General features: G+C 35.6%; 1 protein-coding gene across 1 annotated transcript in view; it reads right to left on the bottom strand.

Annotated features, from left to right (window-relative positions):
- Nucleotides 1-20,663, bottom strand: part of CDC5L (cell division cycle 5 like) — a 57,439-nt gene that overhangs the window by 16,964 nt on the left and 19,812 nt on the right. The window contains exons 9-14 of the mRNA XM_001363168.5: nt 18,311-18,459; nt 16,599-16,761; nt 10,602-10,766; nt 9,776-9,856; nt 8,579-8,824; nt 3,158-3,355 (exon numbers count right to left, since the gene is read on the bottom strand). Coding sequence (XP_001363205.1) covers nt 3,158-3,355; nt 8,579-8,824; nt 9,776-9,856; nt 10,602-10,766; nt 16,599-16,761; nt 18,311-18,459 — 1,002 coding nt within the window. The remainder of the gene's footprint in view (nt 1-3,157; nt 3,356-8,578; nt 8,825-9,775; nt 9,857-10,601; nt 10,767-16,598; nt 16,762-18,310; nt 18,460-20,663) is intronic.

The raw sequence follows: 20,663 nt of genomic DNA, 5'->3' as shown, positions 1-20,663 counted from the left end.
AGAACAAAGAAGACTTATACAGATTCATTCACAAAGTGTTCCTTAAGGAAATAAAATTTAACTTAAAGAGATGAAGAATATTAAGTGCTCATGGCTAGGCTGTACCAATATAATAAAAGTGACAATAGTATAAAAATTAAATTGTACTTTTAAATGATATAATTGCCAAGAGGACATTTTCTAGAACTTGATAAAATGAGGGCATAATTCATTTGGAATTACAAAAGATGTAGACTATCAAGGGAAATGATTAAAAAGAAATAGGGACAAAAGGGAAATAGCACTTTCGGACTGCAAACCATTTTATAGAGCAACAGCCATCAAAATCATCTGGTATGGGTTAAAGAATAGAGACAGATCAATGGTACAGACTTAGAAATGGGAGAATCGAAAACAGTGGAACTCGGTATTTGACAAAGGAAAAGATAGGAAACTCCTTACTTGATAAAAACTTCTAGGAAAACTGGAAAACAGACGGGAAGAAATTAGGCTTGGATCAACATTTACATGATATTCCACAATACATTCTAAATGGATATGTGACCTTAATATTAATCAGACTATCAAAAAATTACAATTACAGAAAAAGATAATATATCTCTCCTACCTATAGGGAGATGTATTTCTTAATCAACCTAGAGATAGAGGCAATTACAAAAGAGAAAGATAACTTTAAGTATATGAAATTGAAAATTTCTGTATTGGCAACATCAGAGCATCTCAGTAAGAAGAGAAGTGGTGAATTAGGGGAAAAATTTGTATCAAATTTCTCTGATAAGGGTTTAGCATCCAATATATTTAAACAATAAATGTATATGACTAATAATCATCCAAGGATTTGAATAATACTCAAAAGAGTTGCAAAATATCAATAAATGCATAAAACAATACTCCAAATCCACAAATTTATAAATACATAAGAGAAATGTGAATTAACCCAAAGATTTCATCTCACACTCTAAAAACTGGCAAAAATGACAATAGTCAAGATTGGAGCATTTGGGAAATAATAAATATACTTAACACTTTGTTCGTAGAGCTCTGAAATGTTATAATCTTTTTGGAAAACAATTTTGAATTATACAAATAAAGTTATTAAAATGTCCAGTCTTATGCCTCCAGGAAGTTACTGAGAAGTCAGTCTCCATACACAACAAGAATTTAAAAGCAACTTTTTGTAGTAGAAAAAAAATTGGAAATGATGTTGACTCCCACCCCCAGAGAATGGCTAAATAATTTGTTGCACATGTTATGAAATATTATGTGCTATATAAAATTCTTTATGTAATGAATACAGAGAAGTCTAGAAAGATCTACATGAGCTGATACAGAGTAAAGTAAGAAAGCCAAGAATACAATATACACAATGACTACAGCAATGTAAATGCAAAGACTAGCTCCTACACATCAGAAAATCAGAAATAAATGCAGCAAAATTACAATGAAAAGATGAAGAGATATGAGAGGGCATCCCCAATCTACCCCTCTGTAGAGGAGGGAGATTCACAGGTATTAACAAGCTGCACATGTTTTCAGACTTTTTTGATGAGTTGTGTTGATTTTTGTTCTCTTTAAAAAAATACTATTTGTATCTGGGATGGCTCTCTGGGAAGTGAAGGAGGGGAGGAAAACTGGGGACAACTATGGTGACTTAAGAAATAATATCAATAAAAGGTTATTTTTTAAATAATGAAGCCCATATAATAGAAAATAAGAATTCACAGATCAACCAACATTCTAGTATCCCTCTCATTATAAAGTGAAAATAAACACAGAGCAACAGTACACCCTACTGGAAGATATTTAGTACAACCTAAGTATTCATTTAACCAAGCAATAAAGACCTATAAAGTTTGCTCCGAAAAGGATTCCTTCAGGAGGAAATCAAACTCTCATCCCCAAGATTTTATTCCCAAGAAATAAAACTGTTAAATTTGCCCAGTGGAAAAAATAATAATAATAACCTTAGCCCAAAGAAATAAATCTTGGCATTCTAATTGTGGAACACTTATCCCTTCCTGAAACCAGTCTCCAACTTTGAGGTAAAAGGAAAGCCCACCACCACGAACCTCACAAGCAGCCAGTCCGCTATACCACAACTGGCACACCACTGGCAAAAAGCCTACACAGCTTCCGGAATTCCAAACATTCAGCTCATATAAAGAAACCACACGCTGTGAAATTCCAGTTGATGCATTCCAACTTATTTCACAGACATGTAAAATCATTAAACCATAACCCAGGTAAAGCGTTTTAGCCCTACCACTATACCCTAGAGTTTGCCTAAACTACTGCTAGCAAACAAAGGAAGCAGTTTTCCATTTTGCTTTGTTGCTCTGTTTGCTCTATAGGGAAGCAAGCCCCCTAAGCACAGCCATTTCCTGTAAGAGGAAGTGCATGATCCTTGATCCTGGAGGAGAGCTTTACATTGGCCCTGAGAGTGTCCAGAATAAATTCCTCTCAAACCTAAATGCTACAGACTTACAATGGATCTGGGTAATACCCCAAAGTCCCATCAATTTCTCTGTATAATTACTGAGTAAGGCCAAGGAGGATTAGGAAACTATTCTGCTTATTTCTCTTTGGCAGCTATTAGCATATGGGCATGATAACCTGTTCTAAATTTAAAGCATACTAAAGTTCTCTTATTCTGACTCAATTAACACTAAGACTTGGCTTACCAGGTAATCAGTATTATAAAAAAGTCACATTTGGGGGCAGTTGGGTAGCTCAGTGGATTGCGAGCCAGGACCAGAGATAGGAGGTCCTAAGTTCAAATGAGGCCTCAGACACTTCCTAGCTGTGTGATCCTGGGCAAGTCACTTAACCCCATGCCTAGCCCCATGCTGGCAAAGGCATGGCACAGATGACAGAGTGGCATGAAGGGGGCTACTCCATTCTCCCTCTCCACAATACCTGAAGACATTTTTAATATGCCTTGCTCCTCTGTCTGGCCACCCAATGTGAGCACTTCCACCCTCCACTGTCTGAGGCTCACAGACAGCTTGGAGGTGCAGTTTGGGCAGGCAATCTTGAAAAGGGTCAGTAAATGCTGGCCTAGCTCTTACACAGTATTGATTCTAAGACAGAAGGTAAGGGTTTTTTTAAAATAAAGAAATAAGTCACATTTAAACAAAAAGAGAAAAAGGATACCAACCTCAAGTCTCTTTTCAAGTGATTCAATCCTGTCCTTTTTGCTAGCCAAGTTGGCTCGTGTGTATCGGCTCTGACCAGGTAGATATAAAACTTGACTGTAACATTCTTCCCACACCTGGTTATAAGCTTCATTTGACAGCTCACCATGGCTCATTCCTTGCTTTACAACTTCCATCTCCTGTGTCAAAAGGTCTTGAGCCTGTTTGTGGTAATAATTTAAATAAGAATACTATTAATACCTACCATCATCAAGTTTATAATGAAAATTTTATTAAAGATTAAGTTTCTAAGGCAAGGCAAAACTTGGTAGAAGAAACTATGTAGTTAACAACATGAACTATGAGTTCTATGAGGTCAAAAAGCTTAGTCAAATGTCAGATACTTTCCAAATTCCCTTTCCTTCCCCCATCTCCTAAATCCTTTCCCTTCATTTATGTCTCACAGACTCCAATAAATACTGTGAATAGGGGCCAAGTGCTGGGCTTCTTGTTATTGAAACACTTATCTTCTCCTTTAGGAATGTCCTCTAGGTTATCAGGACATAGAATTGAGGACACAGAACCAATTTTATACTAAGCTCAGGCTCTCTTATCAACTGTTCAGAGATTGGGGAAATCTGCCCAATCCCACCAGGATGCACTGCCAAAACAACAGTCCAGACTGATATGTGAAAGTCTACCTTTGCCTAAGAGTCTTTTGCCAGAATGGCATATTGCCAATAATAAACTGGCAACTATTCTTTGAATCATTTCTAGTAAAGGAGGAAAATAAATGCAAGCCAAAAAGATTTTGGATTAGGGGAAGGTGATCATCACATAAAACTCACTTTTAAAGCAAAATAACAGAACATATTCAGATTATGTCATTATTAAAAATATGGCATATTTGGTTTTTCTAAAAGCCTGCTTTTTTTTCATACTCCTGATTATACTAGCTAAAAATTTTGCCACTGTATTTTACATGGCAAATTTCCCTCATCTGGAAAGTGGGAAGAAACCTGGATTCAATGATCTTAAAGGCTTCCAGATTTAAAATCCATGAAGCTAAAATTAGGAGGGAAGCAGCTAAGTAGAGAAAAATCTTTGTACCTCTGAGAAAGTCCATTTCCAAGATATACAAGAACTGATATTTTAGAGTAAGAGTCATTCCCCAGCTGATAAATGGTTAAAGGATATGAAGAAGCAGTTTTCAAAATAAGCAATCTAAGTTATCAAGTCAGATTTTAAAAATGCTCCAAATGACTAATAAATATAGAAATATGCAAATTAGCAACTTTGAGGTTCTACTTCATATACATCAGACTAGCCAAGTTAACAAAAAACAGAAAATAACAAATGTTGGGGGTGGTAGGAAAACAGGTACATTAATATACTGTGGGTAAAACTGTAAATCAATCCAGACATTCTAGAAAACAATTTGGAATTATACCCCAAAAGTTACTCAAGAATGAGTATTCCCTTTGATTCTGCAATATCCATTAGTAGCCCTATACCAAAACAGATTAATGAAAGAGAAAAAGGGCCCAGATATTGAAAAATATTTATAGCAGCCTTTTCCTTAGTGGGAAAGAACTAGACCAAGAACTAGAAACTAGGAGGGCACTCATGAGTAGGAGAAATATGGTATATGAATGAAATGGAATTCTACTATGCCATAAGGTATGATGAAAGAAATGGTTTTGGTGAAATCTGGGAAGATTTCATGAATTGATGAAGAGGGAAGCAAAGAATAAAAAGAATGATTTATGCAATCACAACAGCACTCTAAAAACAACTTTGAAAGACATAGTAACTCTGGTCAACATAATCACTAGCCATGATATTGGTGAAGCAGAATATCTACCCCCCCCCCCCGCCCCCAACAGAAAGACAGAAAGGTGAGAGAGTTCAGAATGGGGCATATGTTTTTGGAAATTGTCAAAAAGGGAATGTTTTGCTTGATTATGCATATCTATTATAAGGGTTTTTTTTTTCTTTTTGCAATTAGGGAGAATAAATTTTTGTTCATTTTTTTAAAAAAATTTCAAAAAAAAGGACAAAAGAAAAAAAATTATTTCATTTTTAAGAGGTTCTTCCAGGTTTAAAATACTATTTTATAATAATGTGATAAGCAATCTAGAGCTCTTAAGATGTTAAGCCAGAAAGCCCTTTAGAGATCATCCAATTCCAAACTTGTATTTTACTCAAGAGGAAAGGCCTGGAATGAAACGGCTTGCCCAAAGTCACACAATTAAAAGCAGAGCAAGCCAGGACTCACAATGAAGTTTTCTGACTAGACTACCTGCTTTTTACCCAGACTTGATCATATTCCATTTCCTTCCATAGCTCTCCCACTGTATTCTTAGCCATTCTCTAATAAAAAACTCAATCCTTACCTTCCATCTTAGAATCAACACTATATACTGATTCCAAGAAAGAGCAATAAGGGTTAGGCATTTGGAATTAAGTATCTTGACCAATATTATACAAATAGGAAGTACCTGAGCTCAAATTTGAACCCAAGACCTCCTGGCCCTCAATGCACTGAGCTAGCTACCCTCCCCACCTCACCCATTCTTTAAAAAGCCCTGCTCAAATACCATCTCTGCCAAAAGGTTCACCTGATCCTTATTAAAGTCATTATTCTCTTTTTTTAATTCATAAAGCACTTTATACAACCTCTCACGAATAAAACTTCCTCTCATTTTATACTGCAGTTTTCTGTGCTTATGATATAGTGAAAAGAACACTAGCTCTGGAGTCAGAAACGCTGAATTCAAATCACAGCCCTGATCCTTACTATCGTATGACCTTGGACAAGTCCCAAGTTGTCTCATCTATAAAATAAGGTTATGAAGGTATATTGGAGAAAGGTTAAGACTAAATTATCTCAGAGGCCCTTTTGAATTCTACATCTATGAGACTATATCTTTTCCACCCAATTATATTTTATAGCTTCACAAAGGCATGAACTATTTATCATAATCTCCCACTGCACTCAGTTTAGTGGATTACACATAGTAGATGCTAAATAAATATTCTGAATGGTTAACTAAATTAGATAAACAATGCAATTAATGCTATGTTTTGTATATAAGTATTATAGGGGTTCAGAAACAGAAGAGATGTAGTCAAGAGAAATTTTTTCCCCTTTGTTTTATAGTATACTAGACTAGTGGACTTTGGAACTACAGACACTTGAAAAATCTCATCATAAAATCCCCGTGGACAATTAATACAGTTTGGTAGTCTAGAAACTGAACAATAAAACTGGTGTGCTTATTGACTAATGTTTTCAAAAGAATTTCTATTCAGGCTGGACTAGATATCCTATGAGGTACCTTTTCAACAGTCCATGATTTTGTGTTGAAATTGTCCTTAATTTCATGTGGTTTAAAAAAAAAAATGCAGCATTCAGCTTTTCTGCTAATTAGCACAGAGGCTCGAATTTACCACTACATAATCTATAAAGATTAAGTTTACTAAAGAAGTACAAACAAAGAGAAATGATCTAAACTACTCTGAAAACAAATAGTCTCAGAAACACTAGAGAAGTAATGTGGGGGAAAAAAATCATAGGATTCCAAGTAGTTAGAAGTCAGTTCTAGCAGCAACAGTTCTTAACAGCAGCAGGTTCTATTCCTTGCTGTGTCTCTAAGAAGCCGCATGACTGGAGCAGTCACAACCTTTCAAAACTCTAGAAAACTGGTAGGTTGGACTAGATAATTTTAATATTCTATTTTCACTAAAACATATCATATTACAACTAATTATACTATTGAAAAGTGTATAAAAGATTTAACTCCTTCTCCCTAAAAACTTCTACTATTCAACACTATTACCCAAAGTTGTATTGATCTACATAATTTATTTCTTTTCCTCCTTCCCTTTTTGACTCCCACTCTAAAATGGGGGAATTAAGAAAGCACTGGATTTCTGATCCAGATCACATCCCCATTTACTACAAATCAGTGAATCAAAGTAAAATAGCATTCAAGGCAAAAATTAACTAGAATCTAATTCTCATGAGGTTTCTCCCTTCCTTGGTCTAAATCTATATTTAGAATGCCTCTTAAACCTTTTCACTATAAATAATTATAAGGAAAGACTCCGTGATGGGGTGTTTATAACTAAAGAGAGCAATGGCTTATCTGCATGGTGATTAAAAGGAAGTGTTTAAAATTTAGAATTTCTTTCCTAGGTACTAATAGCACCTAAAGCTTAAATACTTAGGGCCTAGAGAAAAAAAGAAATATAAATGTAGCATCAGCTACACAGTCCACTGTTTCACCACAGATTTGGAAAGTATTCTCAAAGGTATCAATCAGCAAACTACCAGTAAACAATAAACATTATGGGAAATGGTTTTTAGCTACTATCATCTTTCTTCAGCTATGAAACTGATTGAATTTTCTTAATCACTTTGAAAAGCTGCTACTAACAATGGCTATTAAATCAAATCAAGGAAAAAAATATAATTAGGGGAAGGGGAGATATAGACAAGATTTATACAAAGGAAGATAATGTTCTGTTCTTGAATTTTCTCTTCGAAATGGATAGAAAGAAATTTGAATTAAATTACAAAACTTCTGAATTAGTAAGGAATGAGCTAAAAAATATTTTTCTATGCTTACCTTTCCCATCACTCTGATTTAGTGAGGTTTTATTAAAAATTAAAAAGGGGCAGCTAGGTGACTTAGTGGATTGAGAGCCAGACCTGGAGACAGGAGGTCTTGGGTTCAAATGTGACCTCAAACATTTCCTAGCTGTGTGATTCTGGGCAAGTCACTTATCCCCCATTACCTAGCCTTCCTGCTCTTCTGTCTTAGAACCAATACATTATATTGATTCTAAGGTGGAAGGTAAGGGTTTATAAAAAGGAAAAAAGAACATTTTTTAAATTTTTAAAGAAAAAGAAAATCAAGAAGCAGCACCATTAAAGCTCAATAACCAATGGTAGCCATAAAGTGAAACACAGCTACACCATCATGGCAATCTCTTAGTCACCCACCATACTAGCAAGGTCCAAAATTTGAAAATCATGCCAACCAAATTCATTATTTTATCTGCCAAAAATGCTATTCTCAAAGACAGCAGGTTCTCTTATATTTTGTGAGAACATCTAAGTTTCCTCATGTCCTCAATCATTAGAACTTAAGTGTAAAAAAAAAAGGTATAAGAAACTCATGGGCCCAATTCTGTAGCCCTCTTTTATTCTAACAAGGAATAAGATAATAACAATCAGACAAAAAAAGTTCCCAAATGTGATCATGACTAACAAGCAACCTACAAAAAACAACTTTCTCTTAATGCTCATAAAAACACATAGGGTCTGAGTGAATTCTTCCACTATTGGTCAGTGTGGGAAAATGGCTAAAATTCACCCATAAGACACAAAATATAATATGTATTCCTAATATTAAAATATTCTAGTTAAACCATACCTTCTTTAGTTCATCTTTGGAGAATTTTTCATAGGGGTTGTGTTCTAGGTAAGTTATATGCTCGGTACTATTATTTCCAAATCCTAGAGGTTTTCCTTTTTTATTTCCAGCCTGTTCTCCATAAGGATGATGCAAAAGATCATAATGAAGCATAGTGATCATTTCTTTTTTAATTAGTTCTTCACTTTTCTGTAGATCTGTTAGTGGTGGTTCTACATTTAAAGGTCTTAGGATAGTTTCATTTACCTAAAATTTAAAAATAAAAGAATAAAATCACTAAACAAAGTCAAATGCCAAATACTGATCAGTTTTATAAAGGAATATTAATGTTGCTACTGTTCTAGTATAAATCAAGATTTCAAATCTTAAAGCATTTCTTTACTTCCATGAATAACTTCTAAACACCACTGAAACATTATAAAACTAAGCTGATGAGCACATAAAATAAAAAGATGCAATAATATATATGAAAATAGATAAAATCATATGGGCCATGTAAAAGCTTAAATTGTGTAAAAAGGATGGAAATTTCCACTAAAATGTATTATTAATTCATTCAACAAGTGTTAAGCACCTACTGTTCTCTAAGTACTGTGTAGGTACTAGAGTTATAAAGACATAAGATGAAATACTGTCTTACCCTCAAGGAGCTTATACTCTCTTGGAAGAAAACAACATGTATATAGAATATTTAATATAAAATAGGTATCAACAAGGGCAGCTAGGTGGGTTAATAGTTAGAGAGCCAGACCTAGAGATGGGAGGTCCTGGGTTCAAATCTGAACTTGGGACACTTCCTAGCTGTGTGACACTGGACAAATCACTTAACCCTCATTGCCTAGTCCTAACTGCTCTTCTACCTTGGAACCAATACACAGTGTTGATTCTAAGACAGAAGGTACAGATTAGGGGGGAAAAAAGACAAAAGGTAAAGATCAAAATAAATAGAAAGATGGATAAATAAATAAATACCAAGTTATTTCTAGAGCTTATATTCTCTTGAGACTTAAAATTTATTGAGAAAAAAAATCACAACTTGGCAACTGACTAGATATGAGATGTGAGAGAAAGGAAGAGAGTCAAGGATGGCTCCAAGGTTGAAAAATCTGGATGACTCAAAAAATTATGGATACGTATCCTCAAAAGAAATAGGAAAATTAGGAAGAAAGAAAGATTCAAGTACTTTGAAATTCTTACTTCTGAAGGTCTTGGCAGATCCTTCTGAACAGCTTTGTGCATTCGTTTTAATTCTTTTACACGTTCTGCATCTCGAATAGCCTAGAATATTTTAAAATTCCCATTAATTCAAATACACAATAATCTGACATTTCCTAATAAAAGTGAATTGAAAGATATCACCTGTTAAAGAGATACATTTACTTTTGCTTCCAATCTCTAAAGATATAGAAAATATTCTAAGTCTGAAGTAAGGAAATTCCTACCATTTTTTCCTGAGACAACAAAGCAAATAACAACTCGTATATGTTCCACATTTTTGACACTAAGAATGTGCTTCCATTGCCTAGAACATCTCCTATCTATTAAACATGCTTTCCTTTCCTGAAAAAGGAAGGGAGGAGGGACCCTAATCTTACAGGAAATAGACTTGATCATTTCCATTGTCCTCTTCTCTTTCACCTCAAAAAAAATCTTCAACTAAATCATCATTTTCTCTTGAAACAATTAAGTCACAAGAATTAAGTCACATCTCCAACACCAACTCAAATCAAAATGCCACTCCTTAAGAGATAATGTATGAACAAAATACCATTGAAAAAAGATTCATTTCAGTTTCTAAAATGAGAGAATATACATCAAAGTAAACAAGGACATTCATTATAGAACTAGACTATCTGAAATCCTATTTTTAAACAAGGACAGAAAAAGATTTAAAGGTGTGATTTTCTATTATTTTTCATTCCCTTCCAAACTTCCTGAGAAAAAGGATAAAACCCAGTTATCTAACATTAGGTTGAAGTGATTAACGTAAGCCACAAACTCTGTTTTCTTATACAAACGTTACCTGCTTTCGAGCATCTACATCAGCAGCATCTTCTACATAAGTTTCATCAATCTCTCGGTCTTCTAGTTCTTTCTCAGCATTTTCTGGCAGAACAATCTCAAAGTCATTCTTAGGAGCTGGAAGGCCCATCAACCCTAAACGGAGATGCTCACGAGATTCTCTTTCCTGTCGAAAATAAATGAGGCCTTTTAAAGTCCCACATGGATCAATAAATAATCAGATTCAATATGAGTTTCTCCAGACAGAATTATTAGCTAAATGTTTCCTCAATGAGTAGGAATGTCCAATATCTAAGAAAGGAGGTCCTTAGTTAGAATATTCTTGTTTTTGTATGTCTTCTCATTTAAAAGTGCTACACAGTATATAATCAAGATTTTAAAATATATTTAAGTCAACACTGTTAAACTCACAATAACTGGAAGGCACAGTATGAAGTATTTTTATTATCATTTTACAAAAGAAGTAATAAGACTAAGAAATGTCAACAGATTTGTTCATAACCCAAAAATTACTTAAGTGCTGGAACTGGGATTAGAATCCCATGTCTCCTGATTTCAAAGTAGGCATTTCTGCCACTATTATGTTTACCTCATAAGGAAATTAATGAAGACACCCTAGAGTACTGTACTATAAAGCTTGGTATAACTCTTCTAGAAAAAGGTAAAAAAACTTCAAGACCAGAATATTTTAAGCTATAGAACATAGTTCAGATTCTAAAACAACCAGAAGTCAAACGCGGCAGTTAAATATTTGGAAGGGAACAAGGATCACATACAAATAAAATTTACAAATACTAGTATTAAATAAATATTAATTTGTAAATACTAATAAGTGACAAATACAACAAAATAGTAAATAATTGCTCGATCAATCGATCAATGAAAAGTTAAGATTAATTAGTACTATCAATCAATAAGCTTTTATTAAGCACCTACTAATACCAGGCCTGGTGCTAAAGATAAAAAAAAAAATGAAACAGTCCCAATCCACAAGTATACATTTTATCAAGAGAAACAATGTGTATATGTGTATAAATAAAATAAATACAAATACAAAGTAATTTGAGGAAACTACTAGCAACCTAGAAAATCAATCAAGACCCCATGTAAAAAGCAGCACCTAAACTGAGTTTTGAAGAAAAATAGATTCTAAAAGGCAAGGAGGAAGGTCATTCCAGACTGGGGGCAGGAAGGTAGTGATGAAGGGGAGGCACAGAAGGAAACCACTATTTTTAAAGGCACAGGTCATCTCAGGTATGTATCAAAAAACATCAAGAAGGATAACTTGGTTCAACCAAGGAGTGTGTGAAAGGAAGCAATGTATTTGTTGCTGGTCATTGATTTCACTTATGTCCAACATTTTTGTGATCCCACTTGAGGTTTCTTAATGAAGATACTGGAGTAGTTTGCCATTTCCTTCTCCAGCTCATTTTAGAGATGAGGAAACTAAGGTAAACAAGGTTAAATGACTTGTCCAGGATCAAATGGCTAGTGTCTGAGGCCATATTTGTACTTAGGACGATGAGTCTTCATGACTCCAAGCCCACTATCCATCCACTGTACCACCTAGCTACCCCAATTAGACTCAAAAGAGAGGTGAGAACCAGGTTGTAAAAAGCTTTACATTCCAGACAAAGGAGGTATATCTGATCTTAATGCAACACAAAGCCATGAGTTTACTAGGGAGGGAGGTAACATGATCAGACTCAAGATTTAGGAATGATACTTTGGCAGCTGTTCAGGCCTGTATCACCTGAACAAGAGCCTCCTAAAAGACCTCGCTGCTTAAAGTCTTTCTATACTCTCCTATCAAATAAAATCAAGTGACTCCCTATTGCCTATAACATAGTAAGTACTTAATAAATGCTTACTTCATTGGAAGACAAACTAGAGAAAACAGACTCTTAAGGAAGAAAGAAGAATTAGTAGTGACTCCAATAGCAAGGAGAGAAGTGGTAAAGGCCTAAACTAGAATGGTGGCTCTGTTAGTAGAAAGAAGACAGATGTGAGAGATGGTGTGGAGGTAAAATAGAAAAGACTTGGCAACTGACAGGCTATATGAGATGAAGAAGAATAAGGAGTTGAGGATGATTAAAAGATTGCAAACTTGTTTGAAAGATTATAGTGCCCTCAACAGATACCCTAAAGTTCTAAAGAGGAGCAGATTTTTGGGAAAAGATGATGAGTTCTGTTGTAAGTATACTGAGTTTGAGGTGATTATCAGATAATCCAGTTCAAAATGCCCAACTGGCTGTTGATGATGCTCAGGGAAGAGGCTGGGGCTGGATGTCATCTGTAGGAAGATGATAATGGAACCCAGGGGAGATAAAGAGGTCACCAAAAGAAACTGTAGAGAGAGGAAAGAAGGAAGAAGACAGGAAGGAGTCCAACACAACTTTAGGGTACAATCACAGTTCAGGCACAGCATATAGTGCAAAGAATAGCATAGAGCACCGTCTTCTACAATACTATCATGATATACAGGGGAACTGTCAAATGTGAAAAATATCAGGGGAGCAGCTGGGTGGCTCAATGGATTGAGAGCCAGGTCTAGAGGCAGGAGGTCCAGAGTTCAAATGTGACCTCAGATACTTCTTAGCTGTGTGATCCTGAGCAAGTCACTTAACCCCATTACCTAGTTCTTACTGCTCTTCTGCCTTGGAACCAATACACAGTAATGATGATAAAAGGGAAGGCATGGGTTTAAAAAAAAAAGTGAAACCTTTGAATTTTGAATGAAAATATGATACTACTAGATTAATTACCAGAATGAAGCTAGTGAATTATATGAAAGAAGGAAACTACTTCATATGTCTTAGACTGAAAAGAACTCAGTAAGACTGGAGCTAAGGCAAGGTGTGATCATTCATAGTTAACACGGAAGACAAAGCAGAACATAAAAGGAAAACTACTTTGTTAAATTAATGCGATCAAGAGTTTGGGTAAATTAATAAGTTGTCTCCTAATTCAAAACACACTAATATTACTACATTTCTAAATTTACTCCACAGCATCAGGAGTATAATCACCTGATAAGCAAGTTCAAGTAAGGTACAACAGACTATAAAGGGAAACCAACCAAGGAAATCATGGGGGGTGGGAGCCAAGAGAAAGAGGAGGAGGGGAAGGAAAGGGAGAGGGAAAGAGGGAGAAGGGAGAGAGGGAGGGAGAGAGAGAAAACATTTTTTTAATCACCTACTACATGCTAGGCACTGTGCTAAGCACTGGGGATACAAAGAAAATGACAAGCTCTGCCCTCAAGGAACTTATAATCTAACGGGGAGACAATGCACAAGGTACTATGTACAAACAAGCTATACACAGGAAAAGCTGGAAATAATTGACAAGATGAAGACACTAGAATTAAGGGGAACTAGGAGAGGATTACTGTAAGTGGGAGAATCAAAGGAAGCCAGGATGCCTAGATGAGAAGGAAGAGCATTCCCACAGACAGTGAAAATGCTTGGAGTGGGGAAGTGGAGTTTTGTGAAAAATAACATGGAAGCCAGTGTCATAGGATCACTGGGGGGAGAGAGATGTTTAAGAAGGGTAAAGGTTTGAGGAGAAAGTTTAAGAAAGATGGGGAGTTAAGAGAGGTACACCAGGTTATGAAGGCCATTGAATGCCAAAGAGAATATTTATATTTGATCCTAAGAGTTGTTTATTCTGGAGTTTATTCATCACTTTGACACCTAAGTAGATGGACAAGACTGAGAAGAGACTTGAGGTAGGCAGGCCCACTAGTAGGCTATTATAATAGTCAAGGGTAAGGCAGAGGACCTGTACCACAATGGTGGCCAGTGTCAAGAGTAGAGAGAAGATACACTTGAGTGATATTACAAAGGCAAAAACCAAAAGGCCTTACTTAGCAACAGATTGAATATGAGAGGTGAAAGAGAGTGAGAAATCAAAAATTATTCCAAGGCTGTGAGCCTGAGGGACTAGGAGCATAGTGTTACCCTCAACAGTAATCAGGAAGTTAGGAAGAGGGGAGAATTTGGGGGGGAAAGATAGTTCAGTTTTAGATATTATCAGTTTCTTTCAAAATGTTCAATACGCAGTTAGAGGTACAAGAGATTAGGGCTAGATAAGCAGATCTGAGAATTAACTATATAGAATGATCATTAAATGCATAGGAATTGATGAGATTACCAAATGAAATAACATAGGGCAAAGAGGGTCCAGGACAGCAGCCTGTGGGACACCCAGTGTTAGCAGACCTGACCTGGATGAAGAGCCAGCAAAGGAGACCAAGAAGGAATAGTCAGATAGGTAGGAAGAGAACCAGGAGAGAGTGATGTCCCAAAAACCTAGAGGAAAAAAAAGAGTATCAAGAAAAGAGTGACCAACATGGTCAAAGGCTACAGAGATTACAGCTGGCAATTAAAAGGTCATTAATAATGTTGGAAAGAACATTTCAGTTGAATCAGGTCAGAAGCCAGATTGTGCAGAGTTAAGGAGAGGAGAGAGAGAGAGCAACCTGCTGAAGAAGATGGGATGAAATGAAATCACCTATGCACATAGAGAATTTGTCTTGGCAAGGAAAAGGATACTTCTTGATGTGAAAAGGTAAATGAGAAGAGAAGGGCAGAAGATATTTTGGTGATGTGAAATGAGAAGAGGAGAGAAATGGGAACTCTTATTGAATGGCCTCAAATAAAAAAACAGGCAAGATTTTCAGCTGAGAGGGGAGGGGAGAGGAGAGCTTTGGAGCGATTGAAGAGAGATGAAAAGGTTTGGAAGAGCTCCTGTGGCAAATAGAATCATAAATTAATTAGAGAGGTATAAAAGGATTGCCTATTCAGTGAATGCCCAGTTGAAGTGATGTAACATAAATTTGGAGTGAATCCAGTCATCAGCATTTCATGACCTTCTCCAACTTTGTTCAGCAGCACGAATGTAGGAATGAAAGCAGAGGATGGTAATAGTGATCCAAAGCTGAGGCTTGGCAGGGCAAGTTAGCAATAAGAGAACAAGGGATGCAAAAGATGACGTGCTCGTGTGTGCGTGTGCGTGTGCGTGTGTGTGTGTGTGTGTGTGTGTGTGTGTGTGTGTGTATTATTCTGCATTCCAAAAACAAAGCCTCTAGCTTTTAAAATTTCTGCACAAAATATCAATAATATGGAAATAGGTCTTGACCAAAGACACATGTAAAACCCAGTGGAATTGTATGTCGGATATGTGAGGGGATTAGGGGGAGGGGAGTGAAAGAACATAATTTTTGTAATCCTGGAAAAATGCTCTAAATCAATCAATTAAATAAATTTTTTTAAAAATTTCTGCACAGCATTTCACAAAGCAACCAAAAATACATCAAAGATCTTGTCAGTAAATATTAAGATAATACAACCCATCATTTGATATAAAATCATATCAAGATTGTGTCTCTTCCTAAAAGTACTAAAAAACAAGAAAAACAACAACTATGTAACACAAATAAGATAAGAATACAAATTTAAACAAGACTATCATTCAAGAATATAATGGACAAGTAGGGGTTAGAGGTGGAGGTGACACAATGGATAGAGCCTTCAGGCCTGGAGTCAGGGCAGCCTGGATTCAAATTTAACCTCAGACACTTCCTAGCTATGTGACCCTGGGCAAGTCACTTGACTCCCATTGCTTAGACCTTCCCATTCTTCTGCCTTGGAACCAATATACAGTACTGATTCTAAGACAGAAGAGTTAAAAAAAATGGACAAAAGGCAGGATGAAATCCAACCAAGAAGAAGGTATATATCATTATCCAGAAGCATTTGTTTTACTGCTGAAGTTAAAAAAAAAATAGTATGTTCATGTTTCACTAACTACTTTTTTCTGGTTTCTAAATGTAGATTTTGAAATCTATTTAACAAGATTTGGCGAAGAGAAAAAGGTTCTATTTTACAAGCTTATCCAAAACCTTAAACTTTACAAACACCAGATGATAAAAGATGACAGAAAAGATGAAAGAAGTGAAATTTTTAAAAGATGAAAATGAAATCTGTTTATTTCTTACCATCTGTTTCACATACGAGGGGTCATTGTAATCTGCCAATCCCTCTTCAGGATTTATATTTAGTTTGTCCCTTAGAGGGGTTCTCCCTGGAGTAGTGCCAACAACTGGTTTAGGAGTCATCCCACCTCGAGGAGTCAGCCCTTCAGCTCCATGAGAAGGAGTCCTGGCAAAATTTAAAAACACAAGTAATACCACAACCTCACATTTGTAATGCTTTCAAAGTTCTTTTCCCATATATATTATTTCATGGAGAGAAGAGACAAACATCAAGATGTACAAAATTCAAGTTTCCCTTCTCAGGGACAATCCAGACTTACAGGAAAAATAAAGGGAATAAAGACTGGATTACATGATTAAAATTACTACTTTCATCTTTAAATTTTAATTAACATTAAGTAAAGTTTTAACATTAACAACATGCTAATTATGAAACAGAGAAAGGAAGATTTATGCTAACAGTTACCCCCAAAATGCAACATGTTACAGGTCTCTGGCAGCAAACTTCACATTCCCTAAAGATGAGGCTATTATTACTGCCTTACATTCTTTAGCTGGGGAGACAAAACATTCATATATGAAAGGAGGGATTAAAATTTCTTCCAAATCTTTCATAAAAAGTTGATGTAAGTTATCTAAGAGACATAATATAGTCAAAAGAGAGGAGGCTTAGAGACATTACAAAGAACTGAGTTCAAGTACTATTTCTGATACCTATGGATTGCATGACAAGGCCAAGTCATTTAAATTCTCAGGGCTCTAAGCAACAACCTAAGAATATAAAGAAAAGAAAAGATGCTGGTCTTAACTAGTGGGAGTTCCCTGATTAATGAAATCATAGATCTGATCCTTGTTAGGATGCAATTGTATGTTTGTAAAATTTGATTATCTTACTAAGTTACATTCCTTACATCAGGCAGCTGGTAGTGTGGCAAATATTCAGAATGGTCAAACCAATTCTTAAAAGCAACTCTAAAGTTAGGTTCAAACTCCTTTTAAAAGAATACATACTTAGCTCTACAATCTTTCACTGAATTTTTTTCTCCCTTAAAAGATAGTAACAATTCATGTTCTCAGAAATGTGCTGTCTACTCTAACATTAAGTAGCTACATGATCATAGATAACTCACTTACCCCTCTGAGTTTCAGAATTTCCAATCTAGGGGCAGCTACTAAGTAGCTCAGTAGATAAAGAATTGAGCCTGGAGACAGGAGGTCCTGGGTTCAAATCTAGTATCAGATACTTTGTAACTATGTGACCCTGAGCAAGTCACTTGATCCCAATTGCCTAGACCTTACTACTCTTCTGCCTTGGAACCAATATTCAGTATTGATTCTAAGACAGAAAATATGGGTTAAAAAAAAAGAATTCCCAATCTGTAAAATGGGAGCAAGGATCCTTGGACTACCCAACTCCCAGTATTGTTGTAAGAGAAGCACTTCATCTATGATAAAGCACCAGAGATATGTTTTTTTGGTGTAATTTACCAAACAATTTCTCCACTTTAGAAAAAGAAAGTAGTTCAAGAGTAGGAAAAAAATACTCTGGAACTAAAACTCTGGGGAGTTGTTTATACATTCAGGTAGAAACAGGAACAAGGAAGAGGGAAGCTAAATAGAGTCCTTTTCAATCTCAATAAAACCAACAAATCTACTGCCCAGGATACAAAGATTTTTTCACATTATAAACTCGTCCAGTAATGTGTTTACTGTACCTGAATGGAGTGGACAGGACTGTGTTTGGTGTCTGAATGATCTGTCGTTGTGGAGTCACACCAGAGAAGTCACTCTCATGCAATGGTGTATTAAGACCACCTTTCAGAGGGGTGTCAACATTGGTAAGAGCCATCAAGTTCTGTGCTTCCTATTTAATGAGAAGTTTCAATAAGAATGTTTCAAACAGACCTTTTAGGCAATATGAAGACCTGTTAGAAAAGGGATGCTTATATGCTCCATCCCACCATGTTAATACTATTATTGAAATGAACAATTCCATTACCAATTCTTACCTACAACAAAGAGAAATTAAGAATCCTGGAATGTGGCAGTGTTGGCTATTTCAATATTTTCTTTCAATCTACTACATAAGGCTTCAGAAATTTTGTAAAAGTATTTTTATCTTTCAAGTCATGCTTTTGTGACCCAACATAAAACAACTATTAACCAAAACCTTCCTGCTGCCAGTCCACTTTGTAAAGATGTAAACATATTAAGAATTCAAGTGTCCTCATAAATTTGGACTAAGTCAGAAGATATACCTTTTATGCTTAGTTCTGGCTTTGTTTATGTTACTCAACAGCCCTTCTCATCCAGAAGCTTTTGTTCTGGCTGTTCCCACTTTCTGGAAAACACTTCCCTATCATCTCTACCTCTCAGAATCCCTTGTTTCCTTCAAAACCAGTCTAGTCATTCCTGAATCATCCAGTAATTAGTATACCCTCTCTCCCAAAATGACTTCCTACTTACTTTGTACAGATTCTTCATATACTTATAGGCATGTCTACAGAAAGTCAACTCCTTGAAAGCAAAGAGCATCATTTCTATCTTTGTAACCCCATACCAATTAATGATTGGCATTGAGTAAAATCTTTTTTTTTTAACCCTTATCTTCTGTTTTAGAAGTGATACTAAGTATTGATTCCAAGGTAGAAGAATGGTAAAGAATAGGCAATGGGGATTAAGTGACTTGCCCAGAGTCACATAGCTAGGAGGGGTCTGAGTCCATATTTGAACCCAGGACCACCCATTCCAGATCTGCCTCTCTAATCACTTAACTACTTAGCTGCCCTTCCCTCCCCAAAGACTCTTAATAAATGCTGATGGATTGATAGATTTTTAAGAGTTTTGACAAGCCTGATATTTTTCTACCCCTCCTCACTTTACAGATAACCATGCCTGATATCAATTTACAAACTGTATAAATTGCTTAATCAATTCAATATGCATTTACTATTTACTCTATACTAGCTACCATACAGATACCAAAACAAAAATAAATCTGTGCCTATGCTTTAAGAAGTTTGCTTTTAATTAGGGGAAACAACATATATATAAAAAAATTAAATATAAAAAATGTAAAAAATAATGCCTGGACAGAGGACACTAGCAAATATGAGGATTGAGAGAGGCTTTCAGCAAGAGGTAGCACTTGAGCTAAGGTTTAAGGGAAGTTCAAGAGGTTGTATGTATGTATGTAGTATGAGGTTTGCAAACTTAAGAATCCCTAAGCTTTTCATTACACTTTTATTTTGTAAAAATAAGTGTGTAAATAGAAATTTCATACTCCTGAACTACATTACCCAGCATCCCTTTTCTTTACGTCCTTAATCTGACTTTGCATCCTTACATTTGGGAAATAAGTTTGCTGGAAACGCCACCCTTGGGGCTTCTCTGAGGGCTCTGCACTCTCTCCCAGGTGAACAGTCTGAGAAGCTTTCTCTTTACTGAAGCTATTCTTTCTTTTGCTTCAGTTATTATTATTAAATCTTATAAAAAATAATACTTGGGAGTATTTGGATATTAAATTTTTAATCTTACATAACCCAAACTCAATAAGGCCACCAAAATGAAAGCAATATATATACATTCTTATTCCATTTGAGTTTCCTATGTTGATTAGTAAACCCATCTCATTTTGAGAGGACATGGATCTCATTAACAATTCAATATAATAGGTATAAAGATTAAAATTAATATTGAATACTCTATTATTTTAATACTATTTATTAAAATCCACTTAGAGCTAAGACGAATTAAGGAGATGCACAAACGGGAAAAGGAAAAGGGGATTGTGGAAAATGTAGTCTCTAGGGTTCAAGATTCTAAATCAATACATAGGGCCAGATGGAAAGTTCAGTGGGTAGAGCACCAGGCCTGGAATCTGTGAATCTTAAAATTTCTCAGACTTGTGAACCTTAAAAATTCTCAGACTCTACCTTAGAACATTTGGTTAGGACCATTCCCCATTTTAAAACAATGAAGGGACTTTGGTCAGGAAGGTGGGAATTCTAACATTACTCCACCCATTCTTAGGCATACTTTAGGGGAAGATAAAGTTGTAAACTCCTG

Source organism: Monodelphis domestica, chromosome 2, assembly GCF_027887165.1.
Source record: "Monodelphis domestica isolate mMonDom1 chromosome 2, mMonDom1.pri, whole genome shotgun sequence".
Lineage (NCBI taxonomy): Eukaryota > Metazoa > Chordata > Mammalia > Didelphimorphia > Didelphidae > Monodelphis > Monodelphis domestica.
The sequence above is the reverse complement of the archived record's forward strand: the minus strand, read 5'-3'. Positions and strand labels throughout refer to the sequence as shown.